This window comes from Bos taurus, chromosome 2 (assembly GCF_002263795.3).
Source record: "Bos taurus isolate L1 Dominette 01449 registration number 42190680 breed Hereford chromosome 2, ARS-UCD2.0, whole genome shotgun sequence".
NCBI classification, from domain to species: Eukaryota; Metazoa; Chordata; class Mammalia; order Artiodactyla; family Bovidae; genus Bos; species Bos taurus.
Window position 1 is genome coordinate 59,138,111 of NC_037329.1, and position 25,360 is coordinate 59,163,470.

General features: G+C 38.1%; 1 protein-coding gene across 2 annotated transcripts in view; it reads right to left on the minus strand.

Moving 5' to 3' along the window:
- Positions 1 to 672: 672 nt before the first annotated feature.
- The window catches only part of HNMT (histamine N-methyltransferase), a 92,707-nt gene continuing 68,019 nt past the window's right edge, over positions 673 to 25,360 (minus strand). The window contains exons 3-6 of one of the 2 annotated variants that reach the window (NM_001035434.1): positions 15,996 to 16,103; positions 14,341 to 14,471; positions 9,168 to 9,261; positions 673 to 2,022 (exon numbers count right to left, since the gene is read on the minus strand). In NM_001035434.1, the coding sequence (NP_001030511.1) occupies positions 1,667 to 2,022; positions 9,168 to 9,261; positions 14,341 to 14,471; positions 15,996 to 16,103 (689 nt within the window). In that variant the 3' untranslated portion in view covers positions 673 to 1,666. The remainder of the gene's footprint in view (positions 2,023 to 9,167; positions 9,262 to 14,340; positions 14,472 to 15,995; positions 16,104 to 25,360) is intronic. The other variant, XM_059876413.1, reaches the window with a different exon arrangement.

Consider the following 25,360-nt stretch of genomic DNA (forward strand, 5'->3'; position numbering starts at 1 on the left):
TGAAACTTACTTTAAATATCTAAGTTTTTTATAATTTATTAATTATAAAATTACTCAATTAAGAGGTATGCTTTTTTTTTTAAAGAATGACAGATGTTTATTATTAAATTAGTTGTTGCTGTTCAGTCACTAAGTTGTATCCAAATCTTTTGCAATCCCATGGACTATAGCCTGCCAGGTTCTTCTGTCCATGGGATTCTCCCGTCAAGAATACTGATGTGGGTTGCCATTTCCTTCTCCAGGGAATCTTCCTGACCCAAGGATCAAGTGTCTCCTACATTGCAGGCAGATTCTTTACCACTGAGCCATGATATGGAGCCCATATCTAATAGGTTTACATGCAATATTCAGGCTACTACTGATCTTCAATAATATAATTAATTAATCTTTAGACTAAATTTGCATATGAAATTAAAGAATCTATTTTATACCATGAAACCACATCATACTACCAAGGTTTTAATTTTCTCTGGGAGCTGGTAACATTCAGCTACTTTAGGAATCCTTTCAAAGTTAAATTCTAATAGCACTGGATTAACCAACTAAAGGTTATCAAAAACTTTTCAAAAATTCTCTGAAATCTTACTGTTAAAGATGATTCTTGCTCTTAGAGGAGATCTTTGTCATAGAAGGAACTATGAAGTATTGAAATAGACTCAAATATTTTCTAGGAATTTAGTAAATGATAAAAGATTTATTTTAAGTAAGTGGCGTTGTTTTTTGTCAACTGTGTTGATATAGATGGTTTTATTTTTGTGAAAAATCACTTTGTTCTCAACTCTTTATGTAAACCTCAAACAGATCAAAGACTTTTATACAGTGAAATTATACAATCATTTTGATAAAATATGTTACTATTTTAAGACCTTGGATTTAGAAGGCCTTTTAAAATTTTTCAGAAATCCAGAAATTAAAAAAAAAACCAACTAAATTTGAATGAATAAAGAAAACTTCAGTATATCTAAAAACAAAACACTACAACATCATAAACAAAGTTAAAAGAGAAACCAAAATAGAAGGAAATGACAGCACATGACAGAGTTAGTTTTGTAACATCCTAAGTGCTTTTACTTTTAGTAATCACTAAAGATAAGGATAGAAACTATAGCAAAGAAATGTATAGAGACAAATACTTCTTTACAAAAGGGGAAAGTCAATAAACATATGCTTTCTTAATGTCTAATGTATCAGTAGGCATATATTTTACTGCTGCTGCTGCTAAGTCGCTTCAGTTGAATAGCACATATTTTATTAGTATTCTAGCAAATTCCATCACAGTTAATAAATGGAGTCGATTTTATTGTCAGTAAGCCCCCTGAAACCTAGTTGTCTCATTTTTCAGATTACTTGGTATGTAGCCCATGTCCTCTCTTTACCTATAGGAGAGATAAGACCAGCAGTGTCATATATGATTCTATATGAAAGTCCAAGAATGTCTTAAAACTTTCTAGGTTTTACATATAAGAGAAGATAAGTAGAAGATATACGTTAGAGATATATTTATATCTCTATATATAGAGATAGATATATATCTATATATATATATATATCCTATCTTCTGTAGAAGAGAAGATATACGTTATGAGATATATTTATAATTTTAGTACACAAATGAATGACCAACATCGTTCAAATTATAGTTTTTTAACATTCTCATGATGTGTATTTATGCCTCAACCACTATGAAACTCAGACTGTTATTGAAAAGAACCTTTCCCTCTTTCTTTATACTGAATTCAGGCTTTTGCAGATCTTTCATAATTTCTGCTTTGAGATCAGGTGGTGCTGTTGTATTAAAATTGCAGGTTTCGGTCAAAAAATCCCAAAGCAGGTCTCCATTTTCATTGCCATCAATAAAACAGTCAGATATGTCCATGGTGGACAGAAGGTCATAATACTCGTACTTAATCCCCAACTTATCCAGCATCTGAGTGAGGTCAGATGATGTGACATACTGGCAGAGGTCATTCCGGGGTAAGCGAGATCCATACTTTTCCCATAGCTTTTGCCAGCTGCTGGCTCCTGTGCAACAGAAAAACATTCATGCTTTCAGTTATTCTTCTTTTCACTTACCTACTCTGCAAGCAGTACATTAGATGCTTGGAATAGAGCAGTCCACTTAAAAAGTCCATTCAAAAAGCTAAAAAGACTTTTGTAGCTCAGTTCAAGGAGTGCAAGGGGTTGGTGGGAAAGTTAAATAAATAAGTTATACATCACATGGTGCAAAGTGCTAATGAAAAACAAATCTAAGCAAGAGATAAGGGGGATCAAAGAGCTGGATGGATTGCTGCTTTATATAGGATGGTCACAGACATTCTGTCTAATAATGTAACATTTGAGCAGAGACATGACAGCAAGGCACATATATATGTCGTAATCTATCAGGGGGAAGGTTACTCCAGGTAGAGAGAAGAGCAACTGCAAAGGACCTGAAGCAGGGACATGCTTGGCACATTAAGAACTAGCCAGGGAGCTAGTGAGATTGGAATTGAACCAAGGGGAGAATGGAAAGAGATGAGGTTGGGTGATGGTGAGGAGTGGATTGGGTGCTTAATCATATAGGAAAAGATAGGAAGTCATTGTAGTGCTGTCTAATAGATTGTTATGGACTCTTGGACATGTTCCAAATTTGCATTGTCCAATATGGTAGCCACTAACCACTTTATGGTTCTGAAATGCATGAACTATGGCTAGTCTGACTAAGGAAATGAATTTTAAGTGCTATTTCATTTTAATTCATTTCACTTTCAATAGCCAACTATGACTTACATATCAGATGACACAGCATTAGAGTGACTTGACCTGATTTACATTTTCTTAAGGTCACTCTGGCCACACAGATGAGAACAAGGGCATAAGGACAGAAGCAGGAAGAACAGTAAGAAAGCTACTGCAAAAATCTGGGTGATAGATGATGGTAAATTGAAACAGCAAGATTGGAAATAATGAGAAATGGTTGCTTCATACACACACACACACACACACACACACACACACACATTATATATTACACTCCTAGAGCCAATGCCATTTGCTAATGACTTGTATATTGTTAGCAATAACAATTTGGATAGTGAAAGAAAGAAAAGAATCAATGATGACCGCAGTGATTTTGGCCCAAGCATCTGAAAAGAGAGAACTGCCATTAGAAATGGGAAGAATGAGGGAGGAACATTTTTCAATGTGTTAGCAGGCATCTTATTTTGGAAGTATAAAAGTTGAGCTATCTCTTGGCCATTCAGGTTGTGATAAGAGGAAGGCAATTGTTTATGTTAGTCTGGTTCAGAGGAGAGGGTCTGAGTAAAAACTGAAATGGAAGAAAGAGCACAGCAAATACAATGATAGTTTGCTCAAACCAAAGATGAGATAGCCTCTCAGGTCTGTACACTTACAAGATGCTGCCTTGGACTGCAACACCTCAGTTGAGTTTACAAATTTTGTCCCCAGCTTTAGAGGGTATATTAGCAGTGTATGATGTATTTAATTGAAAATCTGGCCCAGAGTAGCAGCTAAGAGATACAGAATCTGAGGGAGAGAGAGGTTGGATTGTTCCTCTGACTCTTCATGAATGACATGAGGTTTGTTATTCAGTCTTTCAGAACCTCTGGTTTCTTATCTATAAGACAGAGATAACTATACTTGTTGCAACTGCGAATATTAAATAATATAATTGAAGTAAATCATTGCACAATGGTAAGCACATAGCAGATGTGTAAAATGTACTTAGAAAATAAATGAACATTAAATGGAATTAATTTGATATTTCCACTGGTTGTAGCCTTGAGACTGTGAAAAAAACAAACTTGCTATTCAAAAATCTATAATAATAATAATAAAAATTAAAACAAAAGAGAATTTTATGGACCTTCTAATATAAGCATGTAATACTGGGCTGTTAAATATACAGTGAATACAGTGCATTAAGGGTGGTCTTATGTTCCACTAATATTCCAGAAGAGAGTGATAACTTCAGGGTAAGCTTTAGGAGAAGGTAGAATTGGAATGAAGCAGAAAAATTAAAAAATAAGAAACCTCAGTTCAATGAAAAAAAATCAGGGTCATGAGTATGTATTAAAAAAATTTTTCATTCCAAAGACAGTGATTGTCTGCCCAAATAAGAATTTGCCTACAAATAAGACTTTATAAGAAAATAAATATTTCAGTGGTTGAGGAGGAGCTCTGTTAGCATTATCATTATTATTTTTTAAACCTGGCAGAGAGAAAAGAACCAAACACTAATTGCAGAGCATTTGTTGGTGTCAGTGTTTGGTGACTCAGTGCCATTTCTAAGCTGAGCAATTAGACACTTTCTGACTGATAAATTATCATAATGGCTCTCAGTGGGCACAACATATGGTGTTACTTTTGTATTCAACATGATATAAACCAGGTCCTTCCCCCCCACACACTGTATTAAAAATAACACACTACAATTTGCCTCCTTCCTTAGTCAAATAAGGAGAGGTCAGGAAAGAAGACGTCACTGATCTCCCTTAACCAGATAAGTTGCATTTTAATTATTAATAGCAACTCTCTCAACTAATGTCTGGCTACTGTATTTGCCGAAAAACGTGCCACTGACTTTATTTTAGTGTGGGATACTCATTTTAAGAGTCTGCCTCTTCTTATTTCTCTTCTTTTCATCCCCAAATCAGATCTTTAATCTCTATAATCAGAAACTTCTGTTATAAATAAATGACTGTTTACTCATATGGGCTAATTCTTCAGTGGGTTCTTTGGAACCAGAGCAAAGCTTCTGTTCCCTCAAGCACCATATATTCAAATAGGCTGACCAGTAAAACACTGTCATTTAATTCTGAATATAATTTCTCTTCCTGTTCCTAATTAGTTTCACTTGCCTACTCTTCTGTCCTTTTGTATGCCTCTTTCAGCACGCACTGTTTGTGTGTGAATATGTGTATCTTCTTCATTGAGCCTTTTATTCCTTTTTATTAAATCCATCTTCAATTCTCTAGCACTCTCTATATTCCCTGATTCCATGTCTATCATGTAGTAAATTTTAGCTAAAACATGGTCTCTCTCTTTTTTTTGGATGGACATTCAGAATCGGTTATAGTTAGGATATTGTAAAGAAGAAATAATAATTATTCATTTCGACCTCTGGGTTGGGAAGATCCCCTGGAGAAGGGAATGGCTACCCACTCCAGTATTCTTGCTTGGGATATCCCATGGACAGAGGAGCCTGGTGGGCTACAGTCCATGGAGTCACAAATGAGTCAGACACTACTTAGCTACTAACACTTTCATTTTTCAATTCAAATACATTCACTGGGTGTGTTCTTCTATGTGCCAAGGGTTTTGCAAAGATCTGGGACTAGAGAACAGAACTCCTGCTCTCCAGGAACTCTCCTTAAAAACTCCCCAGTTGCCTCTGATAGGAAATTAGCACACTACTGAAAGTGTTTACACCTCTCAATCTTCCATTGGATTAGGAGTCTATCAAAGGCAGAGGAGGAGTAATAGTCATCTTTGCAACCTCAGAGCCTAGCAGTGATGAACTGTTATTGTTCAGTCATTAAGTCATGGACAACTCTTATGTGACCTCATGGACTGTAGCATGCCAGGCTCCTCTGTCCTCCACTATCTCCTAGAGTTGGCTCAAATTTATGTCTACCTAATGATGGATTAGAGGAGCTCCATAAAAGCTGAATGAACCAAATCTGCACAATAGCTATCCTGTTCAGACAGCCTGAGACCAAGACTACAAGCCATATTTTGAATATGCTGAATGCACCTGTCACCTTAACCAAGCTAGGTGCCCTGCATAATTAAATCTAGAAACAGATCCCATATTTCATTATCTTACAATCGAATAAATTGCAAAAAATGGGTTTCCATATGGTACTCGAATAACTGAGTAATTCAGTTTACTCAGAGAGACAACACATCAGTTCAGTCATAGGTCACTGTCAACTGGGATAGACAGGAAGAAACCTTAGCTATGGAGCATATTTAAGATGACCTTTAGAGCAACATGTTAATCCAGACATACCACTATGTGCCTTGCTGAGATACTAGCTCGCTGAGTACTCGTGGAAATTTAATTGAGTAACTAGTGCTAGGCTTCTCTGAGTCTGTTTGCAAGGAGCACTCAGTTGCTATATTGCCATGAGGCTATGGATGACAATATTGCTGAAACGAAGGAAATATGCAAACAAGCTTTTTCACTTCTAGGCTGTTGTTGTTTAGTCACCAAGCCGTGTCTGACTCTCTTGCCACCCCATGAACTGTAGCCCTCAGGCTCCTCTTGTCCATAGGATTTCCCTGGCAAGAATACTGGAGTGGGTTGTCATTTCCTTTTCCAAGGGATCTCCTCAACCCAATATTGAACCTGGGTCTCCTGCATTGGCAGGCAGATTCTTTACCACCAAGCCAGAGCCACTTCTAGGTAATAATGACCAAATTCCATTTACAAAGTGACCTCAACAACCTGAGTAAAAACAGAGCCTTGTGTGAACCATTTTGGTGTAGGTCTTCCAAGTTTTAAGGTAATAGTCAAGTTTAAGGCATGTTTTCATTGGGCAAGTATGGAGAATGGGGTTTCAAGAATTATAGTTTGGGCTGAGAAGGCAGTTTAGGATAATGGGTTTCATTAAATAGGAGTGAGATAGGAAGTTGATCAGGCATCTCAGATGACCTGGAGAGTTTCGTCACACCTGTCTACTATCCACAGGTTAGCAGACTGGTCTGGCTCATAGGGATTTGTAGTGATACTGTGAAATGAAAAAGTTACTAATGACAATGTGGATCAATTCTATACATGTTAATTGACAGTGATATAAGACAAATCTTCTTGTGACTAAATTTGTTTTCACTGTTGGAAATTGACCATAATTTTTTTTTCTAAAAGCTGACCCATATATACTTGTATCAGCTTTTTTAATGCAATAAGGCAATTACTGCTCTTTTTAAAAAGGGAAACTTCAGCTACTTCCTTACACCAAGGGGCTGATACAATTTTTCTCAGAGAAGTACATTATTGTTAAGATAGGTTTATAGGTGAACAGGTTTATCTAGGTCAGAGAGGAAGAGCAAAGGGGAGTTAATCTGCCCTATGTAACGAGTAAGAAGGGGTGAAAGGGGAAAGTGAAGAGTTGGTATCTTAGGAAAAGCACTGAGCTAAAAGGATTATCTGTTAACAATGTTTTCCTCTCTATGACACCTGCCTCCCACACTGTGTGCAGTCATGAAGAAGTGTAAGCTCTATACTGAAAAAGTTAGTAAAATATTTCTACCATCAAATGCAGAGTGAGTAATTTTTGACTCAGAATACTTTTTTGATGAAAGCTAAAGGGTCTAGTCAAGGCTATGGTTTTTCCTGTGGTCATGTATGGATGTGAGAGTTGGACTGTGAAGAAGGCTGAGCGCCGAAGAATTACTCTTGAGAGTCCCTTGGACTGCAAGGAGATCCAACCAGTCCATTCTGAAGGAGATCAGCCCTGGGACTTCTTTGGAGGGAATGATGCTAAAGCTGAAACTCCAGTACTTTGGCCACCTCATGCGAAGAGCTGACTCATTGGAAAAGACTCTGATGCTGGGAGGGATTGGGGGCAGGAGGAGAAGGGGACGACAGAGGATGAGATGGCTGGATGGCATCACTGACTTGATGGACGTGAGTCTGAGTGAAGTCCAGGAGTTGGTGATGGACAGGGAGGCCTGGTGTGCTGTGATCCATGGGGTCGCAAAGAGTCGGACAGGACTGAGAGACTGAACTGAACTGAAATGGTTTTCGTTTCTAGTAACTGTATTCATGATGTAGCCAGCAAAATACTGTATCCATAAGAGCACCAAGTCAATTCTCAGTTGCTTGTAGACTACTCATGCTACTTTGTAAACCTTAGGCTGGTTTTTTCTTATTAGTAGGTATATATTCACAAGAGAGCTGCCTTCTGACACTCAAATATATAACTTCTGAAAATATTTAAGGATAAACTAAATATAAATAAAGTGGATCTTCATTTGATGTGGAATATATTCTAAAATCAGACATATATGACTGCTGGATGAACTGTTATTTCTGTCTGCAACACTTTCTGTATTATTGATACAGATTATCAAGAATAGACTGAGTTATCAACTCAGTGTCGATAACTAAATTCACTTCTGTATTCCTAAATGTTCAAAGTGCTTTATCCAAGTGTCCTCATTTGGAGAGAGGTTAGTGGGAAAAATCCAGTTTACATAAGCCCTCCTAAATGGGAAGTTAGAACTTTCTCACATAAATGAGTATTTTTAACAAACCTGAGATAAAAATAGTATATCAAATGTTCTTGCAGAAGAGGTTGTGTACAGGAACTTTCATTTGCCAAAATCCCACATAAATTCAAAGCTAGGATTATAGGCAACAACTGTGTTTGCGATCCTTAAAGCCATTCCTCATATTTAGGAATAAATGAATTTTATGACGTGGTTTTTGATTATGGGGTCTGATATAAATTTAGGAAGATAGAAGCTGCTGTATATCTAGAGTCAACCAGAATAGCACTGTGTGAACAATCCATAAAGACTGCTGAATGAAGGAGTGAATTAATGAATTCAACAGTGTCAGTGTTTTATTTGCTAATCTGTTTATTTAGGTTCTCTGTGTCATAATTGTATCACTGGAAACAAAGTATGATCAAATGCTGTCTTTGGAAAATAACACAACAACACAAAACCAAACAAGAGAATCACTAGCTATTTTTGATAGTTATTTGAGAAAACCTATAATGAGCAACATTGACAGTGACTCTAGAAATGCAAATTAATCAAATATGACAGTGTCACAAATATTTCAACCTTTACTTAAACATCACAGAAGGGAAAGAGACATTTAAGGGACAAAAAGGAGGTACATAGAAATATTTTCTATTTTTAGTCTCCTCTAAAGAATTCCTATCAGTTGTATTTTCTCTATGTTATATAAAAAATAATTTATATATGGACAACAAAGATATACTTTCTCAAGAGGAAGAAGAAACAGATATTTATTTCCACTGGAAGTCCTAAATTGAAAGTTTGAAGGACTTTCCTAATACTGTGTTAATTAATTGACTATGACCATAAGCCAGGTCAAGAATTTCATAATGAAGATGAAATATACCATCAGCCTTCAAACACATGAACTATTGGTTTTTTAAAATGTAGGTGGAAGGAAAATAACTTACCTGACACAATAATAATGAGAATCTTAGCATTGGTAGCTAAGAGACTATGGAAGAATTTCAGGGTAGCTGGGATGTCTTTAACATAATACAGCATCTAGAAATGAAGGAAAAGAGAACTGAGGCACTTTTCTATGTCAATGTCTTTGTTGCTCAGACTAGATACTCACTAGAAGATTTGATTTTCAAGTTGAGTGGGTTTTTACTCAACAAAACACGTAAGAAATTTAGAAGTTAAAGACGTTATATGGAGAGATAGAATAATAATGAGAGAAAATATTTGGGGATAGTGGAAACTGGTATTTACTCAACAAGAATCAAATAGTTTAAAATTTGCTCTTTCTGGCTTCAGTAACACAAACATTTATAGCTTCAGACAGTCTCTACTCCACATGGGGGCATTGATTCTGTGCTTTCTCTATATTTTGTGAATTGTAGTTCTTCTGGGAGAAAATGGTGCTGGCACCATAAAAACATTCCATTTCATGGAACGTTGCTTCAAAATTAAGCCCTTTGCACTAGCTTTACCATATGCTCACCAATGCTTTTTTTTAAATCACAGAAAATGCGACAAGCTTTGATGTTGACAGATTCTCTAGGAAAATGGACTGGATAAAGCCTTAGGTTGCAGCATCATCACAAGGGGATAGGTGTCAGTCCACTCATTTTAAATAACTCTGAACGATCTCTGGTGAATTGCAGGGAGAGGTCTTTCCACCTAACACAGATAGAGCCTGGAATTATACATGGGCAATGGAAATTTTCCCCTGAGGGCTTATAGCCCTGGAATCTACCCCACATAGACACTTATTTTTTATGTCTCATCTTCTACTCTTTTAGACAAAAATTCAATATTTTATTCAATTTTTTATGGGCTTCCCAGGTGGTGCAGTGGTAAAGAATCCACCTGCCAATGGAGGAGATGCAAGGGACATGGGTTCAGTCCCTGGGTTGGGAAGATACCCTGGAGTAGGAAATGACAACCCTCTCCAGTATTTTTCCCTGGAAAATTCCATGGACAGAGGAGCATGGCAGGCTCTATGGGATCACAAAGAGTTGAGCATGACTGAGCATGTACACACACATGATAGAATTTATTGCATAAAGCAAAAATAACCTGAGCTCTGCCTCCCTCACATGAATTAATGAAATACAAGGGACCTGCACATGGTCTGTGTGGTCTCAGAGGCCATATTTAGTATCATGTCACTCCATGCTGTTCACCACAGGGACCACATAGACAGGCACCCAGATGCAGCTAGTCCACAAGATCGCTAATAATCCTTGACATGACCTAGCTCAAAAAGAGGAGGCCGATCATAGCAGATGCTCTGAAAATTGATCTAATAGACACAGATTCTCTGCAGTTGACTATGAATATTAAGTTGAAAGATGCCATGAGAATGTTAGGACTGTAAGGAAAAATGAGGAGACAGAGACATAACAAAAATGCAGAGTAGACAGAGAGGAAGACAGTAGTAGTGCAGAGGAAGCAGAGATAAGAAAGAAAGAACAAATGTGGAGGTTTGGAGAGAAACGAGAATGATCTCTGAAGCTGCAACATTTTATAGCAAGTGAGGAATGGGATTCAGTGCATATGTGAAGGGATTGGCTTTTGATAAAGGGAGGCTTTTGTTGTTTTTTGAATTAACTTTTTTTGGAGTATAGTTGCTTTACAGTGTTGTGTTAGTTTCTACTGTACAGCAAAATCAATCAGACATACATATACATATATGCCCTCCCTTTCAGATTTCCTTCCTATTCAGGTCACCACAGCATATTAAGTAGAGTTCCCTGCGCTATACAGTAGGTTTCATTAGTTAGCTTTTATACATAGTATCAGTAGTGTACATGTGTCAATCCCAATCTCCCAATTCATCCCACCCACCCCTTTTCCCCTTGGTGTTCATATATTTGTTCTCAACACCTCTGTCTCTATGGTGCTGCTATGAACGCAGGGGTGTATGTATTTTTCTGAATTATGGTTTTCTCTGGGTATATGCCCAGTAGTGCAATTGCTGAGTCATATGGTAGTTCTGGGCTTCCCTGGTAGTTCAGTTGGTAAAGAATTCACGTGCAATGCAAGAAATCCCAGTTTGATTCTTGGGTTGAGAAGATCCTCTAGAGAAGGGATAAGCTACCCATCCCAGTATTCTCAGGCTTTCCTGGTGGCTCAGATGGTAAAGAATCCACCTGTAATGCGGGAGACCTGAGTTCAATCCCTGGGTTGGGAAGATCCCCTGCAGGAGGGCATGGCAACCTACCCCAGTATTCTTGCCTGGAGAACACTGGAGTGGGTTGTGGGGAGAATACATGGAATATTCTCCCCATGGACAGAGGAGCCTGGCTGGCTACAGTCTACAGGGTCGCAGAGTTGGATGTGACTAGGCAACTAAGCACAGCATGATAGTTCTATTTTTAGTTGTTTTGAGGAACCACGATACTGTTCTCCATAGTGGCTATATCAGTTTACATTCCCACCGACAGTACAAGAGGATTCCTGGGAGGCTTTTGTAATAAGAAGAAAGAAAGAAATGGTGGGTACAGGTGCATCTCTATAAATGTGGTGGGTAAAAGATGATTTTCTACCTGATCATTTCTCTTTTCACTATAGAATAGGAAGGGAAGTTATCAGTTGGAAACCAGTGGCAAAGAAGGGATTACAGGAGTTGTAAGGAGAGAGATGAAGGTATGAAATAGTTATACAGTTGAGTCTTGGACAAGGCAGGGATTAGGTACCAACTTTCTGTGTAGTCAAAAATTCACATATAACATATGCATTTTCTCTGTTTCTGGAGTTCCACATCCAGTCATGCAGCATTTACTGCTGAAAAAATCCAGGGAAGGTCCAGTGGTTTGGACTCAGTGCTTCCATTACAGGGAGCATGGGTTCAATCCCTGGTTGGGCAACAAAGCTCTCACAAGCCCTGTGATGTGGTCAAAGAAAAAAAAAAATTAAATAGAAAAAATTAGCATACAAATGAACCCACATAATTCAAATCTGTGTTGTGCAAGGGCCAACTATATGAGAAGATAGAAAAGTAAGTCTAGTAGAGAAACGTCTTAGGTTTGCTGGGCAATGTTAAAAGCACTCCCTTATAGTTAAAGGATTGTGTCTGCTAAGAAAGCAAAGATGTAGAATTGCCTAGATATGCCAACCCTGAAGTAATTTCTTCCTGTAATTTTTAGAAGCCTATTCCTTTTGGCTTAACCTCTAAATATATACAAACAGTTCATACAACTCAAAAACAGAAAGCACAACCCAATCAAAAACTGGGCAGAATATTTTAACAGATATTTCTCCAAAGAAGACATACAGATGACCACTAGGTACATGAAAAGATGCTCAGCATCAATAATTATTAGAGAAATGCAAATCAAAACTACAATGAGTTACCACTTCACACTAGTCAAAATGACCATCATTAAAAATTCTGCAAAAAACAAGTATGGAGAGGGTGTGGAGAAAAGGGATCCCCCTACACTGTTGATACAACCACTATGAAAAACATGTAGGTTCCTTAGAAAACTAAAGATAGAGTTGCCATATGATCCAACAGTCCCATTCCTGGGAATATACCTGGACAAAGCCATAATTCAAAAAGATACATGCACCCCTACATTCACAGTAGCACTGTTTACACCAGCTAAAACATGGAAATAATGTAAATGTCTATCAACAGACAAATGGATAAAGAAGATGTGGTACATATATACTGTGGAATGCTGCTCAAAGGCTATGGTTTTTCCTGTGGTCACGTATGGATGTGAGAGTTGGACTGTGAAGAAGGCTGAGCACCAGAGAATTGATGCTTTTGAACTGTGGTGTTGGAGAAGACTCTTGAGAGTCCCTTGGACTGCAAGGAGATCCAACCAGTCCATTTTGAAGGAGATCAGCCCTGGGATTTCTTTGGAAGGAATGATGCTAAAGCTGAAACTCCAGTACTTTGGCCACCTCATGTGAAAAGTTGACTCATTGGAAAAGTCTCTGATGCTGGGAGGGATTGAGGGCAAGAGGAGAAGGGGATGACAGAGGATGAGACGGCTGGATGGCATCACTGACTCGATGGACGTGAGTCTGAGTGAAGTCCAGGAGTTGGTGATGGACAGGGAGGCCTGGCGTGCTGCGATTCATGGGGTCTCAAAGAGTCGGACACGACTGAGTGACTAAACTGAACTGAATGCCATTTACAGCAACATGGATGGACCTAGAAATTATCATACTAACTGAAGTAGGTCAGAAAGAGAAAGACAAATACCATATAACATCACTTACATGTGGAATCTAAAATACGGTACAAATAAACCTGGCTACAAAACAGAAAGAGACTCATAGACATAGACACCAGACTTGTGGTTGCCAAGGGGGAGGTGGGGAGGGACAGGGATGGACTGGGAGTTTGGGGGTGGTAGATACAGGCTATTATTAATACATTTAGAACTGATAATCAACAAGGTCCAAACATATAGCACAGAACTATATTCAATATCCTGTGATAAACCACAATGGAAAAGAATATAAAAATAAGAATGTCTATAGGTGTATAAGTGAGTCACTTTGCTATACAGCAGAGATTGGCACAGCATTGTAAATCAGTTATATTTCAATTTTTAAAATGTCTACAAAAAAGTTTATTCCTTTGGGATGACTGTATTTGTAGACTATAGAAAGCAAAAAGCATCTTGTTCATCATGGTTTTTCTAAAACATGTACATCTTCTAATGGTAGCCAACACCCAAAGCCTATACACCTATATGCTATTCAGATACATCAGTGACCTCTGGAAATATGTCCCCATATCATCTGCTGAAGAGTCACTCCCTTTACAAGAAATACACTATTGTATTTCTAAGAAATACACTATTAGTGCTGGACCACGGAAATAAATTCTGGCAGAAAGACTGATGTCAGTAAAACTTTGTTGACCTGAGGAATCATCCAGCCTGCCCCTTTGTCACATACACAATAGCCAGGTCATGAACAGAAGGCAAAAGCAAGTGGATTCAGAAAAACTCTGGGATGTTGGTCCATTCTCAGTTTGGACAGATAATGTTCACTTATAAAATCAGAAATCAGATTTTCATTTATCTTTTAGAAGTTAGAATATTAAGCACTCTGAAATATTTCTGAAGAATCTTTTTTTTCTGAGAGTATATAACAATAAATATTTCCTACCTGAATCATATGAATAAAGTCCCACCTCTGAAGTTCTTTTTTCTCCATCATTCTATTTTGATATTCAGATGATGTCTCTTTATGCCAAGCAAACTTTATGTTCTCAAGGTTTGATGTCTTTGCTACAAGCTCTAAAATATGGAGAAAAGGTAGCTCACCATCAATTTTAATTTCAAATTTGGAACCCATTTCCATTTAGAATTTTAATGCAATCAATATTATATACACAACAGATATAAAGCACATTTTTCTTTTTTATGCAGCTCCAGAAGACCAGAGAGTTCATCCTAGTTTTTCCTCTAGCATTAAATGAAATTAGAGATAACTAAAGAGCCAATAAAAAAATAATTATGAGAATACTGATCAGACACAGGCAATATTGTTGTTGTTTAGTTGCTAAGTCACATCCAACTCTTATGCGATACCATGGACTGTAGCCCACCAGCCTCCTCTGTCCATGGGGTTTCCCAGGCAAGAATACTGGAGCAGGTTGCCATTCCCTTCTCCAGGGGATCTTCCTGACCCAGGGATTGAATCTGCTTCTCCTGCACTGCAGGAGGATACTTTACCACTGAGTCACCAAGAAAGCTGTGTATAGGCACATTATCTCAAGTGTTAATGAGAAAAAAACTGGTGGATTTTATCAATGGAGAATTTACATAAAACAGGTGATATGATTCTATAACTCAGGAATCAGTAAACTGTGGCATGGACCATATCTGTCTTACTACCTATTTTTAAATAGACTGCAAGCTAAAAATATACATTACTCTTCTTCCCGACTTCATGCTCCTGTCCTTCATATTTTGTGCCATTAAACTGTTAAATGGTTGAACAAAATCAAAAGAAGAATAATACTTCATGATAGGTAAAAATGATATAAAATTCAAATTGAATGTTTACAAGTAAAATTTTATTGTGACATAACCACACATATTAGTTTATGGATTGTCTCTGGCTGCCTTTGTTTTTTTTTTTTTTTAAATTTTATTTTATTTTTTAACTTTACATAATTGTATTAGTTTTTCCAAATATCAAAATGAATCCACCACAGGTATACATGTGTTCAGTGGCAGAGCTAATTAGTTGTGACAGGGATCATGTGGATTAGATGGTTAGATAGCATCACCAACTCAGTGGACACAAATTTGAGCAAACTCTGGGAGACAGTGGAGGACAGAGGAGCCTGGTGTGCTGAAGTCCATGGGATCACAGAGTCAGACACGACTTAGTGACTGAATAGGTGGCCTAAGTCTAAAATACTAACTATTTGGCCCTTTTCAGAGAAAAGTGTGCTGATTCTTGCTGTTACCAATTACACATAAGCTTTTAGGGTAAGGTTTCTGTTTAAATATCTCTGAATGAATTAATGACTGTCTCTAAAATAAACATCAAAAATAATGGTTGATGACCAGGGGATGGATGGAGAGACAGTATTCTAGTTACTATTTATATTCTGAGGTGTTTAAGTCATGCCTGCCAAAAAAGTAATTAGGTTCTTCTCTCAATAAGCTTACAAAGAATGTACCACAGTCACCATGTTGTTAGTGACTGAAGGGATGCATGTGGGATGACAAGCCTTTCAGAATAGGATTTGATATACAGCACCATAAGCAACTGAATGTGCACACACACACATCGTGGGTTACAAGTACCTTTGTACTTGGTGATTTGTTCAGCACTTGGTTCAACAACTTCATTGATGATATGAACTCCTGGGTACTGAGCTTGCACTTTGGAGAGAATTTGAAGGTCAATTTCACCTGAAGAAAAGCATATAGAACAGTTCACCTTGGCCCAGAAAGAAAAGAATAGAATAGAATAGAAAAGAACAATTTCAACTACTTTACTATCTCTAGGAAAGTCCAGCATAAATAAAGAAGAATACTCAGCTGTTGCCCTGACACGGTGTCTATGATGAAGAACAACTAGGTTAAAAATGTGTTTTGAGGAGGGTTATGATTGCCTTTCATTCATTCATGTTGTTGTTGTTGTTCAGTCACTCAGTCATGTCCAACTCTTGGTGAACCCACAGTCGGCAGCACACCAGGCTTCCCTGTCCTTCACCATCTCCTGGAGCTTGATCAAACTCATATCCATTGAGTCAGTGATGCCATCCAACCATCTCATCCTCTGTTGTCCCGTTCTCCTCCCACCTTCAATCTTTCCCAGCATCAGGGTCTTTTCAAATGAGTCAGGGCAAAGTATTGGAGTTTCACCTTCAGCATCAGTCCTTCCAAAGAATATTCAGGACTGATTTCCTTCAGAATGGACTGGTTGGATCTCCTTGCAGTCCAAAGGACTCTCAAGAGCCTTCTCCAACACCACAGTTCAAAAGCATCAATTCTTCAGCACTCAGCTTTCTTTATGGTGCAACTCTCACATCCATACATGACTACTGGAGGGAAAAAAATAGCTTTAACTATATAGACGTTTTCTGGCAAAGTAATGTCTCTGTTTTTTAATATGCTGTCTAGGTTGGTCATAGCTTTTCTTCCAAGGAGCAAGTGTCTTTTAATTTCATGACTGCAGTCACCATCTGCAGTGATTTTGGAGCCCAGAAAAATAAAGTCTGACACTGTTTCATTGTTTCTCCATCTATTTGCCATGAAGTGATGGGACCAGATGTCATGATCTTAGTCTTTTGAATGTTGCATTTTAAGCCAGCTTTTTCACTCTCCTCTTTCATTTTCATCAAGCTCTTTAGTTCCTCTTCATTTCTGCCATTAGGGTTGTGTTATGTGCATATCTGAGGTTATTGTTATTTCTCCCGGCAATCTTGATTCCAGCTTGTGCTTCATCCAGTCCTGCATTTTACATGATGTACTCTGCATATAAGTTAAATAAGCAGGGTGACAATATACAGCCTTGATGTACTCCTTTTCCTATTTGGAACTAGTCTATTGTTCCATGTCCAGTTCTAACTGTTGCTTCCTGACCTGCATATAGGTTTCTCAAGAGCAGATCAGGTGGTCTGGTATTCCCATATCCTTAAGAATTTTCCACAGTTTGTTGTGATCCACACAGTCAAAGGCTTTAGTGTAGTCATTGAAACAGAAGTGGTAAACTGTATTTAATACCTTTTATTGTACTACACAATTGCACTTATCTCACACGCTAGTAAAGTAATGCTCAAAATTCTCCAAGTCAGGCTTCAGCAATAGATGAACCATGAACTTCCAGATACTCAAGCTGGTTTTAGAAAAGGCAGAGGAATCAGAGACCAAATTGCCAACATCTGCTGGATCATGGAAAAAGCAAGAGAGTTCCAGAAAAACATCTATTTCTGCTTTATTGACTATGCCAAAGCCTTTGACTGTGTGGATTGCAGTAAACTGTGGAAAATTCTGAAAGAGATGGGAATACCAGACCACCTGACCTGCCTCTTGAGAAACCTATATGCAGGTCAGGAAGCAACAGTTAGAACTGGACATGGAACAACAGACTGGTTCCAAATAGGAAAAGGAGTACATCAAGGCTGTATATTGTCACCCTGCTAATTTAATTTATATGCAGAGTACATCATGAGAAACGCTGGGCTGGAGGAAGCACAAGCTGGTATCAAGATTGCCGGGAGAAATATCAATAACCTCAGATATGCAGATGACACCACCCTTATGGCAGAAAGCAAAGAACTAAAGGGCCTCTTGATGAAGGTGAAAGAGGAGAGTGAAAAAGTTGGCTTAAAATTCAACATTCAGAAAACTAAGATGATGGCATCTGGTCCCATTAGTTCATTGCAAATAGATGGGGAAATAATGGAAACAGTCAGAGACTTTATTTTTTTGGGCTTCAAAATCACTGCAGATGGTGATTGTAGGCATGAAATTAAAAGATGCTTACTCCTTGGAAGGAAAGTTATGACCAACCTAGACAGCATATTAAAATGCAGAGACATTACTTTGTCAATAAATGTCCATCTAGTCAAGGCTATGGTTTTTCCATTAGTCATGTATGGATGTGAGAGTTGGACTATAAAGAAAGCTAAGCACCAAAGAATTGATGCTTTTGAACTGTGGTGTTGGAGAAGACTCTTGAGAGTCCCTTGGACTGTAAGGAGATCCAACCAGTCCATCCTAAAGGAGATCAGTCCTGGGTGTTCATTGGAAGGACTGATGCTGAAGCTGAAACTCCAGTACTTTGGCCACCTGTTGCGAAGAGCTGACTCATTTGAAAAGACCCTGATGCTGGGAAAGATTGAGGGCAGGAGGAGAAGGGATGACAGAGGATGAGATGGTTGGATGGCATCACCAAATCAATGGACATGGGTTTGGGTGAACTTGGGAGCTAGTGATGGACAGGGAGGCCTGGCAAGCTGCGGTTCATGGGGTCCCAAAGAGTCAGACACGACTGAGTGACTGGACTGACTGACTGACTGTATTACAGTAAAATCTAAGATGCTATTGATTATAGGATAAAAATAACCCTTCTTTTATATCACTAAGTCATAAAGTAAAAACAACTCTGTCAATTATAATTGTAAGATTTCACCAACTGGAAGATATATACCAATCTGTGACATTAAAATATGAAAAAATATGCTGTAGAATTGATAAATTAGGCTAGAATCATATAAAATATATCAGGTATAAAAGAAGGATAAAAAATTGTATGAGACATGTGCCCTCAAAAACATCATGTTCTCGTAGAAGAGACGGACATGGAAAGAACCCTGGCTTGGTTTGGGCCATGGAGGGAAGAAGGAAGGAAATGGTGATGGAGAGGATAAGACAAGAGGCCAGAGAGATGGAAAGCTGCATGGCAGACCACTCTTGAGCTCTGTGTTACAGGGTAAGTAACACAGTTAGCCTGGGGACTTTTGGGGAAATGGGAATTACAGGCAGAGGACAGGAAGTGGAATTGTATATACAGGACTGCTGGCAATTTAGGGTTTTAGAATGTGTAGGTAAGGCAGGGTCTCCAAGAAAGAGGTGATTCCGGACAAGTAAATGGAAAGGAGGTTATGGCAAAATAGGTATTTATTCATTCACTCATGTACCAGTGATTCATTGATTATTTTACTGTGTGCCAGGCACTACACTAGGCAAATGATAAGAGGAGCAAATAAACACCTGCCCTGATGAAACTTTAGCCTATAGGTGACGATGTGAGAGAGACTGTGGTAAATTGGATAGACTTGAATTCCACCTCTGTCTGATCCACTGACTTGATATTACGACCTTCAGCTGTTTGCTTTCTCTCTCCAAACTGTATTTTCCTCATCGGAAAAACAGCAATAATGATAGTACATAATTTATTGGGTGTGAGGATTAAATGAGGCAATGCACATAAAGCACACTGCAAAAGAGAGTTGGCACCTAATAAATGTTAGCTGTTCATTATTTTTATTGTTATCATTGAGTCCCTGTCTTTAAAAATCTCTCTTCTTTCCCTATTACTAATGCCTTCAAATTAAGTTTTGCACTTTTATTCTCTTAGTTATGATGTTGACCTTCACTAAAATACTTATGTGCTGGCAAGACTAGCATATGAAAATGACACTGGTCTTTAACATTTTGGCATAAATGGCATTAACAGAACCTTTCCAAGGTTAGATATGGCAGATGAAAAAAAAGCATAGGTCATAAGACTGAGCAGGCTGGAAGAAGGAGATGAGGAAGATAAATCAGGAACAAAAGATGCCTGACTAGGAAAAGAGAGTTGTCTAATGGTATAATGAATGTCCCAGGTGCTGGTGATGGCAGTGGGTGGGGATGAGGGTAGGGAGGAAGTAGGGGAAGGAAACTAAAGTGGAGAATGAGGAAATCTATGCGACAATTTTCTCCAAAGCTGGCCCGATCAATCTGAAACCTTTTAATTCTTCCTTAAGTTCCACTGCCAGAGATTTCAATTGTATGTCCCTCTTCAAATATAGGCATGATGTGTTTAAAATATGGCCCATATGAAAGCAAGATATAATCACAAAAAATATCTTACTGTAAAATTAAGTAAAACAAGCAAAGGCTTGATTCCAATGAGTTTGTTAAAGGGTATCAAGGACTCAAATGCTAGTTTGAGCAACTGAGCAACTTTGATCATCAATCACTGAAAGGCATATGAAGGGTCAACAGACTATAGTGCCATGAAAGTGAAAGTGAAAATCACTCAGCTGTGTCTGACTCTTTGTGACCCCATGGACTATACAGTCCTTGGAATTCTCCAGGCCAGAATACTGGAATGGGCAGCCTTTCCTTTCTCCAGGGGATCTTCCCAACCTGGGAATTGAACCCAGGTCTCCCTCATTGGAGGCAGATTTTTACCAGCTGAGCCACAACGGAAGCCCAAGAATACTGGAGTGGATAGCCTATCCCTTCTCCAGCAGATCTTCCCAACAGGGATCAAACTAGGGTCTCCTGCATTGCAGGCTGATTATTTTACCAACTGAGCTATCAGGGAAGTACCATTAGCCAGCAGTAAGAGATTCAAACAATGGGGGAAAAAAAGGAAGAAGATCATTTGTTCTTTCTCAACTGAATCCTTCTGAGCAGGGGCCATAATAATATGAATGTGTTCCAATATTAGATATTAAGCACCCTATAAATGTTTTTAAAGAGCACACAACATGCTGGACTTGCCTGGTGGTCCAGTGGTTACAAATATGTCTTCCAGTGCAGGGGACATGGGTTTGATCCCTGGTTCAAGAACTAAGATTCCACATGTCCTGGGGCAGCTGAGCCCTCATGCTGTAACTACAGAAACCTATGCGCTCTGGAGCCCAAGTTCCGCAACAAGAGAAGCCACCACAATGAAAAGCCCATGCACCACAGCTAGAGAGAAGCCTCCACACAATGCAGTTAGAGAAAGCCCGTGTACCACAATGAAGACCCAGTGCAGCAAAAATAAATTAATTAATTTTTAAAAAAGAGCACACAAGCCAAATTAACATGCTGAAAGAATGAGGGAAGGTAGCTAGAAGTGACTCAATCAAATAATTCAGAAATTCTCAGCAAATTCAGGGGTAAACAGAAGAAATGTGGAAGCCAGCAGCCTGCTGCTTTTATTGTGTATAACAAAGCCTTCTGGGAATCTTAACTGTCAGGTCCAGAAGACTACGTTTAAAGGGGATAAAGCAATACTTTATTCATTTTATTGTTGATGAACAATAAAATAATGAACATTTCATTGTTCATTTTATGGTCAATCTCTGTTCTAATATGATCTCTTATTGCTTAATGATGATCCTGACAATTGTAGACTACTTATTGTTGACATCCTAAGCTTTTAGGCCAGTAGCTGTTTCAGTTAGTTAGATAAAACCTTACTGTGGGTTTCTAGTTTTGGAACAAAATCTGCAAAGTTTCCTGTGACAAATGGAAAATTATAGTGATTAAGCAACTTTATTCCCATATACAATCTTCCTTTGTTTTCTTTTTCTTTCTCTCTCACCCTCACCTCGTTTTGTGTCTACCAAAGCAAATCAATGATTTTGGAGTCTTGGCATTTTATGATGAGGTTAACTGATTTTCTCAGTTTATCAATAAGTGAAGCTTGAACAAAGTTAGGAAATCCTAACATGTGTTGGCATGAATCAAAAATTATTTTCTATTAGCCTGGTTTGTGGTTTTTGTTTTTCGTTTTTTCTCTTCTGTTCACTCCTGTGTTACTTTCTATCAAATAGAATATGCTTTTTGATTTGGCAAGTTAAATGAAAACTAAAATTTTTAAATTGTCTTTTGCAAATCTCTTTCCTTTGTATTACCCTGTCCATCAAATCAGCCACAACTTTAGAATGACTTCACATGTCTCCTTTCTGACCTACGTTGAGTGTTTCACTTAATTTTACAGTCAGATATTTTTGTGATTATATCTTGCTTTCATATGGGCCATATTTTAAACACATCATGCCTATATTTGAAGAGGGATATATAATTGAAACCTCTGATAGTGGAACTTAAAGAAAAAGTTCAAAAATACTGAGGCAGAAATTGTTAGACAGTATAGGACTTTGAGACCTCAGTTCCCTTTTTTTAATTTCATTTTTTGTCTTCTCAAGTAAGCATCTCACTTCTTTAACCTAAAGCTAAACTCTTTGTTCTAGTTTCTAGGCATTCAGAAGAATGCTTCCCTGGTCTGGAGGGTCATAATACATTCAGACCCAGGACAAGACAATCATTAACTGCTGTTCAGTTTATCAAGGGAAAAAAACTCCAGGTGGACCACTAACTCATAAACATACATCTGGTCCCTAAATGATGGTCTGGAGTCTTGAGAACTGGTCGAGGGATGGCAACACAATGTCTGGGGAAACTGAGAAACTGGGAACCAAAAGAAAGCCATAAAAATGACAAACTAGATACTGCGACATATAAACTGACTGGTCAGAAATTACATGCATCTGGCCCCGAACCAACCAAAAACAAACAGGTCAATTCTAATAAAGATATAAACTACCGTTCTCTGCACCTTTTGGGGTGCTTCACCCCTTCTCAGTGTCTGTGCTTAGAGTTTTGTATCTCTATCCTTTAAAATTAACTTTGCCTGTATGTTTACAAGTTTTTAGAATTCATTCTTCAGCTCCAGGTCCATGAACAGAACTTGGTTTCCCATTTCAATATGGAAAGAGTGGAGTCCATATTGTCCAGACAACTTTTCTTAATTTCCTGAATTTCAAGGATATAGTTAATGAGATAGCAGAGTAATGTTGCCTTTTTGCTTAAAATCCAAGGTCATTGGATTAAAAAGGAAAAAAAGGAAAAGTTAGAGGCTATAAAGAGACAAAATTGGACTCAAATTTAGTATTCAATGGAAATATGCAAATTTGTTAATATCTCTGCCCTTTACATATCTCTAAATTAGGGATAATATGGTCTATGCTGCAGGGTCATTGTAAATGTTAAAGGCATTATATGGATATAATTTACCACAGTTCATGATATATAGTAATAATTCAATAAGTTGAAGCTACCATACATTAATTCAACAAATACTTTTAAGCACCTACTAAATGCTAGGTTCTAATCACTGGAGATACAGCAATGAATAAAATAGACCAAAACATTCAACCTTTACAGATGGTGATAAGTCCTAAAACCAAGGGAAAAAAGAGCGAGGTGAAGCCATGATGGGAGGGTTCGTGATTTTCAATTGGGTGGTCATGTAAGCTTCCTGGAAAAGGTGATATTTAAGAGAAGTCTGAAGGAGGCTGGGAAAGAAGGAAATGAAGATGTGCCTTTATAAATGGGCAGCTCCATAATAAAAAGACAGTTTGAAAGAGCACTCATCATGTATTCGTGATGGCTTGTCTTTCTGACTGAGCTACATTAAATGAAACACAAAGCCCAGCTGGAGAACCCCGAGGCTATGCCCCAAATAAAAACATCCTCCAGGTCAAGAAAATGGAGGATTAAAGGCTAGTCACAGTATCTCCAGCCATTTGATTTCCATCTACTCTAGCTTCATTTCTCACATCAAAATATATATGAGTTCTTTAGATTATCAGCAGGAAAAAATTTATTCTATTACATGTTGCATTAAGATTACGATCTTCCTTGTTCCCTCTACCAGAATATCAGGCACACACACACACAAAATTGTCTCTAGGGAGAAAAATTGCCCAGATAACTCTCTGCTTAGTGATGAAAAATAATTTCAGCTATGAGTTTGCAACCAGGGCAAAATCAGACTTGATTTTGAGCTGCAGTGCAAAAGATAAAAGATTATTGATGAGATCCCTTTTCTTGTCTTTTTCTTTTCCCTTTCCCTTTCTGTGTCTCTCTCTCTTGTGCCCCGCCCCCCCACACAACTCTCTCCCTCCCCCATACTCTCTCTCTCTTTTCTCCACCCACCTCTACACTGGGAGCCTCAGTATGGAGGCAGTTCTGTTGGTATGGAAAGATGAGAGTAGAATATTAAAATAGCTGGAGAGTCTCAGGAAGGGGATTATAAATATAAATTCTGAGCGGAAAAGGGCATTGCCATTTGCTTTCGTGTCTTCTGGCTGTTGGCCCAGGAAGAATATCGCCTGAATGCTTTGCAACTGCAGAAGAAAAGCCTTACTACCAAAATATTCTCTGAGACACAAACTTAAAGAAAATGTCCCAAAGGGTTCTGAACAATGAGGTGTAGTCATATTCAACAAACAACTCAAAAAAAGACTAAATTTTGCCTTACCTTTCAATTTAGACTTTTTAAATACAAAGATATTTGCTGCTTCAGTACATTACATAGAGAGGTAAACTCTATACTTACAATATTGTGATGTTTAAAAGGTATAGAGTTAGCTACACTTAGTTTTAAACATTTTGCTATTATGAGGCATCTGACAATGAACCATGAATTATTGTGCAAAATCTTTTTGCATATGCATACCAAGAACCAGAATTAATGGTTAAAATGAGAACCTTGATCTTTGGTGATATTAAAACAAAACCCAAAACAACAGGTCTCAGATGCCAGCTCTTTCAAAGAATACAGGCTGAAGAACTACAGCAGATTCTCAGAAGACCCCTGGGCAGGCAAGACCAGTCCCATTGCTGGGTACCTTAGAGGTCGGGGGCTGAGATCCATAGAATGGGGAGGATGTACAGACTCTACAAGGAGGGACTGAAGAGCAGCAGGGGCCTTGTTGGGACCGCAGGGATTGGCTGTTCACGAAGTTATGCCAGTATTGTAACAACTAGTGTCACAAGCTCCTTGTGCATTAGATGAATATGAGAACTGTTCTACTGTTCTTAATACATAAGGCCATGCTACTTTCAGGAAAATTTCATTTCCTGCTCTTAGCTTTTGTACATGAAAGCTTTCATGCCACTGTAACCTCATTATGGCATATTTGCTTTTTAAATCTTGTCAACTTGTTCTCAGTAAAAATTTTTTTCCAAATAGGTTTCTTATATTTTGTATGTTAGTAGCTTACTCATCCAATATTTTTCCCCATTTCTATCAGTTTGCTATTGTTAATAGAGACAAAGCCTCAGAAGACCCTGGGTCTTGACCCCCAATCTCTAGGACTGCTCCCCACCCCACCCTCCTTGTGGCATATATGATTAGGATGGAAATGAGGGTGGAAATAGTCAACCTA